Source organism: Lepisosteus oculatus, chromosome 13, assembly GCF_040954835.1.
Source record: "Lepisosteus oculatus isolate fLepOcu1 chromosome 13, fLepOcu1.hap2, whole genome shotgun sequence".
Taxonomy (NCBI): Eukaryota; Metazoa; Chordata; class Actinopteri; order Semionotiformes; family Lepisosteidae; genus Lepisosteus; species Lepisosteus oculatus.
Window position 1 is genome coordinate 17,512,130 of NC_090708.1, and position 11,676 is coordinate 17,523,805.

Genomic DNA, 11,676 nt, shown 5'->3' on the forward strand with positions numbered 1-11,676 from the left:
GATCCTCAGTTCTCACCATTAACTGTCCCTCTCCCTCTTTCCCTCTCCTTCACCCCCTACCTTTTTTTTCTCTCAGGCGAGTTTGGGGAGGTGTGTCGTGGGCGCCTAAAACTGCCTGGCAGGCGGGAGATCATCGTGGCCATCAAGACTTTGAAGGCGGGGTACACAGAAAGGCAGAGGCGGGATTTCCTGAGTGAAGCAAGCATCATGGGCCAGTTTGACCACCCCAACATTATCCGCTTGGAGGGTGTAGTAACTAAGAGCCGACCAGTTATGATCGTCACAGAGTTCATGGAGAATGGAGCACTGGACTCCTTCCTGAGGGTAAGAGAGCAGTACAACTTTACACTGTCATGCAGACTCTGGCAGCTCTGCACACAGAGCAAATACCTCTTTGCCCAATGCTTTTAAGTACTGAAATAAGCTCAGAAAGATTTAATTAAACCATTTGCTCAATTTAAGTGTGACAGTCAGTCTAGCTTATTCATATTCAGAACCAGCCTTATGACAAAAAACAGAATTGCCTCTTACATTATAAAGGTTTACAATGGCATTCCCCATTAAAAATTAAGTGAATGAGATAAATTGCTGAAAATTTAAAGACAAAGCAAAAGAAACATACACGAAAGTCACAAAAATACTGGGGTAAACCTTAATTCTGTTGCAGATCCTGGGCTCAGTCCAGACATGCATTGCAACACTGGCAGCTCCCTATCATAACACACCTAATCTGTCTGTTATAATCTTTTTGGCTTCCTTTCTTTTTCATAAAGAAAGGTCTTAACCTCATTGCTGTAGATTCTGTGACAAATAATGTACCGACACCCCTCTGTGGCCCCCCTTTTTGCTGACATTTGGACAGAACGCAGCCAGCAATGAATCACTACAGTGAAGGAATATTAAACACCTAGAGACACAGAGGGAGAAAGGGACAGGGCGAGACAGGGACAAGGGGGAGTGAGAATGAGGAAGGAAAAAAGCAATAGCATGCAAAATTAATCTTTATGAACCTTGCCTTTCATTCGTCAGAAGATGTAGAATGTAAGAATATAAGAAAGGTTATAAATGAGATGGGGCCACTCGACACATCTTGCATACTTGATTACTTGTAGTCAAACAGTGCAAATCCATCTATTACTTCAAACAATCGGTAAATTCCATTTTGAAAAACAAGGATGATGGGCTTGACAGACACCTACCATTACAAAAAGATGCCTTCTTTTCTTAATACCCTTCTGTATTACTATGTCCTTATTTTGTTGTTAATCCTATGGTTGTCTAAAATAAAGGAAGTAGAAGGCAGGTCTTGCTGTTCCTGTGATGATTTTCTTAAAGCATGGCAGCTGTGCAAAGTTCAGTGCACTTCTTTGAAGGAAAAATAAGCTCCAAATGTTACCAAATGAAAAAAATATTGCATAGTGGTCCTTCTAATCTGATTCCATTGCAAACAATAAGATACAACCTCATTTAAGGAAAAAAGAAATGTAATGCTATTTATTTTTTCCTAGTTAAACACTGGCAGGGGACAGATGGGAGTCACTTGAGAACAAAGATAAATGCCAAAACATGAGCAGGGAGTCAATCCAATCCAAAAGATTATAGACAGTCATCCAATACATATTAATTGGTGCTCAAGACTTCCTGATGCCTGAGACATCCTTGATCATCAAAGGAGAGTTTGTCAAACATAAAAGCTTAACATTCATTGCAGATCTGTAATTCACAGCAAGACACAATTGTAATCCATGAGAAACTTATAACATTCTGCTCAAGGAGAAAGCACAGTCTGAGAGTTGCAGAAGGAGACTTAGGCAGAACCTGTACCAAGCCCATGAGAGCTTAACATTTTTCTAGCCCAATCAATGCAAAGTGAAACTTCATGCCACAGCAACATCCATGGCAGTGAAAACTTTAAGAGATTCAAGAGATTAAGGACTCAATTTTCTTTGGTAAAGAAGGGACACCCAAACCAAAGTGGTTACCAGTACCAAGCTCCAAAGAACCAAACTAACCAGGTGTCCTTAAGGCAGATGCGTGGTGTCTGGGATTTGATATTTGACATGAATGGAGTATGATCCTGGTGATGTTCCACTGCCCCGGGGAAAAAGCATGTTATGAGATGGTGTAACGAACTGACCACCGCAGCTGCAGTTCTAGCCCGCTCTCCGTTTGCAGCAGCATCACTACACTACCCCTTGAGTTTTGACAGTGCTGTTGAAATCTGAAAAACACCATAATGATCTTCATTAACCCTAATTCGGCCCGGCGCTGCAGTCTGTAATCTGCTTGTAATGGAGAATGCTGCTGCTTTGATGACGGGAAAGATAAAGATCAGACAGATCTCTCTCCCTCACCCCTCTCCACGTTTCCACTTGCTTCCCTCATGCTCAGCAACCCCTCGCCCCCCTTACCCCTCCCCCACTCCTTGGCAGTTCGGCAAAGATGCCTCATACATTTCAAAGTGCAGCTGCAGCCCTGTTCCCTTTGCGCTACTGCTGTGCTGAGACGGAGCAGGAGAGCTGGAGAAAGCCAAAGAGAGGGAGAAGTACAACTTCGGCCTCGCTCTCTCCTTCCTTCTTTTTTTCCTTTGATTCCAAGTTCAAATACTTCGTTGGCATAACAAGTTGAACAAGAGGATCTTGCCAAGGATGCGTAAGATTATGCAACAAAAGGGCAGAATTGCTATAAAAAGTAGTTATCATGTGGGGCTCACCAAATGTATGTCTCAGGCCCAGGAAAACCTCTGCTCTCCCACATTGTTTCCTTAGTACTGACCTGCTCTGTCTTTCTCCCTTTCTCAATGCTACAGCTCAATGATGGTCAGTTCACAGTGATCCAGCTGGTTGGGATGCTCCGAGGAATTGCAGCGGGGATGAAGTACCTCTCAGACATGAACTATGTTCATCGTGACCTCGCTGCCCGCAACATCCTGGTCAACAGCAACCTGGTCTGCAAAGTGTCAGACTTTGGGCTGTCCCGCTTCCTGGAGGATGATCCCACAGACCCCACCTATACCAGTTCACTGGTAAGTCTTTGTATATTACTGTCTTACTACAAGTGGCTCTGTTATTGTTTTATAGTGTATGGCATAACATTTATGTGTCTACTGTATGTGCTGTGTAACTGTCCTTGATCCGATGTCCATATGACTGTCAGTCTATATGCCTGACAGCATATCCTAACGTACTAGTGATATAGAATCACTAATGAATAGTTGTAGTGTAGTGAACAGAAGAGTGGTGTCTGTGCCCAGCAGTATGTCCGATAGAGTATGTGTACCTGATAGTTTGTCCTTGTGTCTCTCCACAGGGAGGAAAGATCCCTATCCGCTGGACAGCTCCAGAGGCCATTGCATACAGGAAGTTCACTTCTGCCAGTGATGTGTGGAGCTATGGGATTGTGATGTGGGAGGTGATGTCATACGGAGAGCGGCCATACTGGGACATGAGCAACCAGGATGTGAGTGTGGAGCGTGAGAACTCATGTTACTCTTTCTCAATTGCACTTGCTGTTTGTGTTTCTCTCATTGTATTTTTCTCTCATTCTAAACACTTACAGTAACACATGACAATTAACAAGAAACACACACTTGCTAGTATGACAAGCAATTAAGAGCTATTACAGAAATTATGCAATAGGTATCATTGGCAGAAATAAATGAAGAATTAAGGCTCACAGAACAGGATGAATCAAAATCATAAACAATAAAACATTTTGTCTCTGTGCAGGTGATCAATGCAGTGGAACAGGATTACAGACTCCCTCCGCCCATGGACTGCCCCACTGCTCTGCACCAACTGATGTTGGACTGTTGGGTGAAGGAACGCAACCTGCGGCCCAAGTTTGCCCAGATTGTCAATACACTCGACAAACTCATCCGCAACGCTGCCAGCCTGAAAGTTGTGTCTAGCACGCACTCAGGGTAAGCAGCCCACAGACTGAGAGACGGAGATGGTGTGTGGGTGTTGGTGTGCTTGCTGGAAGAGACAGACAAGTCAGAGAGAGGGTAAAGAGACAGAGCAGGGGGAATACCAGCATAGAGCATAGTGGGAAAGAAAGGATAAAGAGAGAAATACAGAGAGAAAGGGAGTTAGAGTGACAGAATGGAGAGATTAAAAGATAAGGGATAGGGTGAGGACACAGAGGGCAGGCAGAGCTGCTGCTAAAGTGATTGTTGGAAAGATTGAATGGGAGTAATTAGAGAGATTAAGGGGCTAGTAAAGGGAATGGTTTTAATTAGTTTACTAATGAGATTTTAAACAGACCAGTGGAGAGGCGGTCCCCTCAGGGCCTTAATGAGAGCAGAGTGCTGGTGGACCCCTGCACGTATTGCAGGACTAGAGAGAGCAGTGGATTGTCAGGAGAAATTGAAGACTGACAGGAACACTGGCGAATAAGAGCACTGATATTCAAAATGTTCCCAATGACGATCTTGCCTCAGTATCTTGCTAAATGACTCCTTATGATGAGAGAGGCACTGTAACTGAAACATGAGTGTGAATACAGTGGCAAAGACTGCCCATCTGTCTGTCCACCTCTAACGCAAACAAACCAAGGCTGGCTCCCTGCATGCATCTGACAATACGTGTAAGAGAGATCCTGAGCATTTGTGGTCAGGAGTCCTGGCGTGTGTGTGCATGTATGCGTGATGCAGAGCATCTGAGGATGTCTTTGTTGGCACCTGGAACTGGTCTATGCACCCTTTCACCTCTTCAGAGTCAGCTGATGAGTGACAGAAAATGATAATATTTCTGACCTTTCCCACTGAAGTCAAAGGGTGGGGGGCAACTCCGGATGTTGGGTCTGGGGAGCCTGTTGGCACAACAACGGTCACTGGCAAAGTAATTGACTCCTTTAAATTAAACTGCAACAAAGGGCCATTAAGGAGTGGAGAGAGGCAACTCTCCTCAGTCCCAGCACAAGCTTATTAACATTGCTGCCCTCCCAGCTGTCTGCACCCTGCTCCTCAATAGAGCCTCTATACAGCATTATTAGCTTCTCTTTTTTTAAATTGTTAATTAATTTAAAGCCATCAAAAGATGATATGTCTCCCAAGAGCAGTAGACAGTAGTGCCCTTTCTCTTTCCTTCCCTCTCACTGTTTCCATGTCTTTCATGCCATGTCGTTTAGCACACTTTGTGCTTTGTGACTCCAAAGAGGGCTGCTCTTCTGTGTAGTTTTGAAACTGTCTCTTTCACACACCATATTGACTGCAGAATGGCTTCATGTTTCTCTGCTGTTGCTTAATTGGTTGCAAATCAAAGAAGAACCCAAGACTTGGAGTCTGTGAGGAGCAATGTCAAGCACATCCTTTGACAGTGACGGTTAAGCCTGGTGTAGTATGCAGGGACTGATGTAGATGATCAGAAGCATCAAACTTAGTACCTTTGCATTGCATTTCTGTTCTTCTTTCCATAATTTACTCTGCTGAATTTATGTCACAGCTTTGCACATTTTTTTTAAGATGATCATTTTAATGACATTTTATATTTGGCTGTGAAAATACAGGATAAATTACCATGGTTTATCAGAAAATTAAAATAATTGAAACACATGTGGCATTGTATAGAAAAGGGAGCTAGCAGAAAGGGATCCCAGAGATCTCTGTTTGGTACCAAGTACACAGATACATACCAATTAGGTTTGGGGAGGCAGGGGTTGCCAGGCCATGTCCCCCTCTTTGTCTATTCACTCTGCATGTTCCTGCAGTGAGTAGGTGTGGTGTTGTTTGGGTGACAGTAGCCTAGGAGGGATCAGGGATGTGCTGCTGGCTGGGCAGTGTGGGGACCCCTGCAGGGCGGGAGGGTGAGTGTGTCAGGGGAGGTGAGGCGCAGACTGATGCAGGTGTCTCTCTCTCTGTCCTGCAGGGCATCCCAGCCCCTCCTGGACCGCTGCGTCCCTGACTACACCACTTTCACCACTGTGGGGGACTGGCTGGATGCCATCAAGATGAACCGCTACAGAGATAACTTCGTCAACGCAGGCTTCTCTTCCTTTGACCTGGTTGCACAGATGACTGCAGAGTGAGTGAGAGAAGGAGGAGGGGAAGAAGAAGAGAGGGAGAGAAAATTAAGAAAAAAATAGAGAGACAGGGAGAGGTAGAGGGGAAGATGGAGAGAAAGGAGAGGGAGAGATAAAGGGTATGGGACATGGGGATGGAGAGAGGTGGGAAAGAGGTGAGAAGAGGTGCAGGGAGAGAGATAAGGGGGAATAAGGAAAGAGATGTAGCAGCAAAATGAAGGCGAGACAATGAAAACGAGCTGAGAAAGAGAATAAGAGGCAGAGAGAGGTAGTGGAACGCAGATAAGGAGAGGGAGAAGGAGGCAGGGAGTGTCTGTGGAAGGCTGCATGGGCAAGCCGGGTGTGTTGGGTTAACCCTAATACCAGGGATCAGAGGCCAACAGATTGTTAATGGACTCATGGTTCAGTGAGTCTTCACAAATTAGAACAGCCAGAGGAAGCCAGCCTTCCTGTATACACTTCCCCTGTGTTTATAACAGGAAACAATACCTGAGAAGATGAATTGTGCAATTATGATAAAATAAATTAATAAGGATAATAATGAGAATGAAATTGACCAGGCTAGCCAGGGAAGGGGGAGGGAGGCTGGGGATTGGAGGTTTTTGGAGGCAGGGGGCAGGGAAGGGGTAATCTATTTCAGTTTGGCTCCTTGGCAGTTGCACAAAACAGTGATTTTTTTTTGTTCTTAATGCACAGTAATTCACTTAATGGTTTTCATTTATTCTCATTTTATCCTCCATTGCCACCATTATCGTGAGCTCAGTGATAGGGAAAAAATACAATTAATTTGTGCAGAGTGGCTCTGATGAGGGAGGAACATGGGGAAATGAGGCACTGATTGCTGGCACACTGGCTTGGGGAATAATCACGTTACAGTCTGAACAGTTGCCGTTTGCTTCCTGGTGTTCAGTGGTTGAACCATGGCACCAGCCTAGATTTACACCTGGTAATTGAAGACTAGGGGTTAATCGCTGGTGATTTCTCCTCTCCACACTTGTCTGTACATCTCTGGCACTTTCATCCAAGCAAGTCTGTGGCATTTGGAAAAGTTGTTTCATCTTTTGCTGTAACAATAAGTAGGAACAGAGCAGTTTGTGCACTTGACCTTTCCCTGGGAACAGAGGAGAGCTATAAACTGTATGCTTTAAAGACTGTGTGTGTACACATCCCATGTCAATAGCCTGTCCTCCAGTCACAGAAGGGGTGGAAGTGATCTCTGCACAGCACCAGGGACTCTGTCTGCTGTCAGCCATTTTTTGTAATAACTGGCATCTGCTAGTCCCAGTGAGACCTGCCATCATATGAATGCAGATGGATGCAGAAAATAGGCCTGTTGTCTGATGAGCCTCCTGTATGGTCTCTAAACTGTCGCTGTCTACCTGGGTAGCATAGCATGTCATTCCAATTGAGTGTTTCTTACATGTTTTTTTAATAACCATTATTAGAAATGCTTGGTAAGATTACATTAAAATCCATTATATTTACAGTTTGCTCAAAGAATATTGTAGCTATTTTATGTTGCTAATCACAATGATTAATTGAGATTATAATCGCACTTTAATATGAACTTGTTACTCCCCAGTACTGTGTATAGACATTATGTGTGTCTGTCAGCCCTAGCTGCTGAAGAGTGATGTGCATCTACTCCAAAATGTCTTAGCCCAGACAGCTAGCTGGCCTTCCATGTATTTGACCTCCTTCTTCTTCTTTCCTATGTCTGCAGGGACCTGCTACGGATAGGGGTGACGCTAGCAGGACACCAGAAGAAGATTTTGGGGAGCATTCAGGATATGCGTCTACAGATGAACCAAACGCTGCCTGTCCAGGTCTGAGAAGGAGGGACTGTGCCAGACAGAGCCAATCAAACCCCAGCTGCCTGACATTCTCTGCCAATCAGAAACTGGCTTGCAGTGCCTCAGACACCCTCCCCTTTCCATGTTATTACTGTGTTTCCACTTTATTAATATGATTATTACTATTACTTTTTTAAGGTTTTTTTCTTTTTCTGATAAAAGCGCGTTTGCCCACGTGTGTTTTGCATGCATGCGTGCGTGTGTTTGTGTGGCGGCAGACTGGGACTTTGCACATTTTTATGAACTGAATTAACAAGCTGGGGCTTCCTCTCCTGAGCACCCGCCTCTGTCCAGCACAGCAAAAGCACGGACCACGGGGATGGATTGAATACGGACAGGGAGACCAGCTGAACTTCAGAAGGAGTCTGAAATGAACTGGAGCTAATCAAGGGAAAGGAAAAAAACAACTACAAGCCAGGAAGAGGCTAGAAAATGTTGATCTCCTGTCCTTTGATGGGTTTTTTTTGCGTGATCTTTCCCCATCTTCATATTGAAGATGGTTAATTTACAGAAAGAGGAGGGAGGGCTCCGTGCAGAGTGGTTGGCGACCGCCCGTGCAGAGATGGCGATGTTAATCCCGTTGATCCCTAAAGACCGACTTCCTCACCGGACATTGGGACAAACAGCAAAGGCTTGGATTTTTCAGTTGTCCAGACGAGAACGTTATTTTTGAAAAACAAGGAAAAAGAGGACAGGCAAATTTGGAAAGGACCAAAAGCTCCTTTGCCACGTCTCAACTCTGGTTCTATTTTTCTCAGACGATTTTCTCTTCATATTGTATGTTCAGAGGCTGCCATCTTCTCGTGGCTGAAGGACATCAGCAGGACTGTCTGGGCCTCTGAAACTGTTGCTAGGTGGCAGGTCTGGTCAAGACAGGACATGGCCTAGGATCTGCGCGCGTATCTGAGAGAGCGGGATTTCACAGACAGCTGTCTCTCGTGCAACACAGAGGAAAAGCAGGTGTGCAATATATCAATATAAGGAACAGTTTTAGGCTATGGAAAACTGTTATGTATTTTTTATGGGATCCAAACAAAAAATATGCATCATCTGAAAAGAAAGAAAAGTGCAAAAGTGGATTTCTGCCTTTTCTTTTCTACACAACTTTGAAGAGAACGTTGTTTTCCTTTATTTTCTTTTTCATGGATCTATTTATTTCTTCCAATCCCCAGACTAGAGGCCATCTGAACTGTGGAATAAATAAATCAATCGCTGTGGGCACGAGATGCGTACACGGAGCGATAATCATTACAGACTCAGTGCGAGACTGTTGAATACTGATTTGTTTTTGTTTTCTCTTGTTGTTGTTCTAAACAGCCTGTATATTTCCTAACTGCCCCCTCCCCCATAAACCCAACTAAAATGATGCAACAAAAATGTGTAGAAGGGTTGTTCTGAGGTGCCTTCATGGTGCGTACTCCAACAGCCTGGCAAGACCCGAAGACTGGGAGGGGAGAGGGTGGGACAACTCCTGTCCTAGAGTGAGAGGACTAAAGGCAGGCTAGGGAGGGGGGCTTCAATCCCATCTCCTCAGGGTTGCCCCCGGCCATGGTATAGAGCATTACACCTGTTTTGTTCTGAGCTATGATATTATGGGACAATGACACGGTGATCTGTAGGAGGTGGAAGTTGTCTCCTGCAATCAATATCTCTCCAAGCACAGCCAATTGCCAGCCTAGCTCTATGGCTACCATTTTCTTTTATTCTCCATGAATTTATCTTCTGTTGATTGTCGCTGAGGTCTAAAGAAACGAGCCTTGGCAAAAAAAGGTTTTTTATTCTCATGTGGATCTATTATTGCACAGTTCATATCAACAGAGCCTTGCAGCTCCTCTCTTCACATGTATCTGTCTCTGAAACCTGTGCCAGTTCAGAAAGGGAGACAGGCTGTAGCCCCCCAGACCACACTTAAGCCCCCTCTGTGCTTTTTCATAGCTAGAAATGACATGGGATGTGATGGCAGAGGCCCATGCTGCATTATTCATACCTGTGTTAAAAGACTTCTCTATAGCTTATTGTTATAAGCATGTGATAGACTCTATTGAATCACATTTTAATAACACAAATTCATTAAGTATAAATAATTGGACCTCATTTACCTTAAAAATACATACTATAAATCTTTTCTGAACAAGATTTCATCAATATTGTACACTAAAACTGATACTGTCTAAATGCATTAAGACTCCCAATTTTTTTGAGAAAACTCACATTTTAGAGCTGCCCACTGCAGGACCGCAGCCATGCTCTACAGACCTCAGACTCGTGGTCACTGGGCCATGTGTGAACATAGAGGACACACCGGAGCTCTTGCACTTCAGCACTCTGCTATGTAAATATGTATATGTTGTGAATGTATAAATTACATCACACACAAATCATATGCAGATCTCAATCTGCCAGCAGTGGGAGGCTGGCTGTGAGGTGCACAGGTCAGGGTGAACTGAAGGAGTTTCAAGGAAGAGGTCTGAGTCGGCCGTACTGTAAAAGTCCTTTCAATCTTGTCATGTCCGTACAGTGCAGCTGAAGCTGGCTGGCTCTGTACCTTAGTCCAGATGCACAGTTACATCACAGTCCCAAATCACAGATTTCAGTGGAGTCCCCAGTGCACCTCTACCACTGAGTCTTGCCACAGAGCTCTTTCAGAGAGCTGAAATGCAGCATGCCCTCACGGAAACCCGGGGCTGAGATCTATCCTTCTATGTGTATGTATTTAAAAGCCAATCTATTTGTCTAACTACACACTTTTGTTGGACAAATGGAAGACACGGCCCTCTGGTCCTGAGCCTGTCAGAGTGATTAAGGCCAGTTACAATCTGCTGTTTCTCATGAATACGTTTACTGCCAGGGACAGATAGCTCCCAGTGATCATCTCTCTTTCCTCTTATCACCAACTGCATCCAGTCTCTCACTCTAATCGGGGCACTTGTTAGCAACCCAGTAGACACATTAAAAAATGACAGCTGTCCCCAAACTTTTAGCATGGGAGTCCAAGAAAAACTATAAGGCTGTATAGCCTAGTAACCCTGTGAACTACAGGGTGGAGAAAGTTCAGGGAAATTATGAATAGCAGAACTTAAACAATGAATGAAGACAAAGTAGAGGCCATTTTGTCCCATCTAGCTTCCATGACTGTATGATTTAACCATAAGACATAGTTAGTAAATGTGCCCTGGCATTTATTTTAATTTCTGGAGTCAATAATACTTTTTTTATTATGCACACTAGCAGCTGTTAAGCAATGCTACTAGACCCCAGCCCTCACCTTAACTCACAGCCATGAAGGAAAGTTGCGAAGTTCTATTTTCTTACTTTCTCTTTCCCTTTTTAATAATTTTGACAAAACTCCCCCAACCTCAAAAAAATATCAGATAGATAAGGGCTTCTTTAACCCAGAATAATAATTGTAAATAGAAAGAGTAGAAATAGTAATAATGGGATAGCAAATAATGAAACAGCAGAGGTGCACAGGAGAAACACCTGCAGAGAGAATGCCATTTCTTTCTTAATTACAGTCTAGGGGCCATTCATTATTAGGTTTAGAAAGTTTTAATTTGGGAATCCCTGGACAGAACAGAATTCAATCTTATTGTGCAGATTTTCTGCTGGTTTCCTTGCTTTAGTCTATGTCTTTGTGTCTCACTTGGCCTGTGTGCTGAGGTGGGCTGTCCTTGTATGGACAGTGCACAGCACCGGATGAATAAGTGATGATGATGTAGCCCTGGCAGTGAGCTTCAGGCCCTGGCTCAAATCAAAGTTTCGACCTGCTAACCAATGGCAGATTTCAGAGGCATCACTGGAT

At 44.1% G+C, this 11,676-nt stretch overlaps 1 protein-coding gene across 2 annotated transcripts in view; it reads left to right on the plus strand.

Annotated features, from left to right (window-relative positions):
* Positions 1-9,251, plus strand: part of LOC102686486 (ephrin type-B receptor 3) — a 63,533-nt gene extending 54,282 nt beyond the window's left edge. Inside the window, exons 11-16 of one of the 2 annotated variants that reach the window (XM_015361403.2) lie at positions 77-324; positions 2,810-3,025; positions 3,310-3,459; positions 3,729-3,922; positions 5,868-6,023; positions 7,745-9,251. In XM_015361403.2, coding sequence (XP_015216889.2) covers positions 77-324; positions 2,810-3,025; positions 3,310-3,459; positions 3,729-3,922; positions 5,868-6,023; positions 7,745-7,853 — 1,073 coding nt within the window. In that variant the 3' untranslated portion in view covers positions 7,854-9,251. The remainder of the gene's footprint in view (positions 1-76; positions 325-2,809; positions 3,026-3,309; positions 3,460-3,728; positions 3,923-5,867; positions 6,024-7,744) is intronic. The other variant, XM_015361404.2, reaches the window with a different exon arrangement.
* The last annotated feature ends 2,425 nt before the right edge of the window (positions 9,252-11,676 follow it).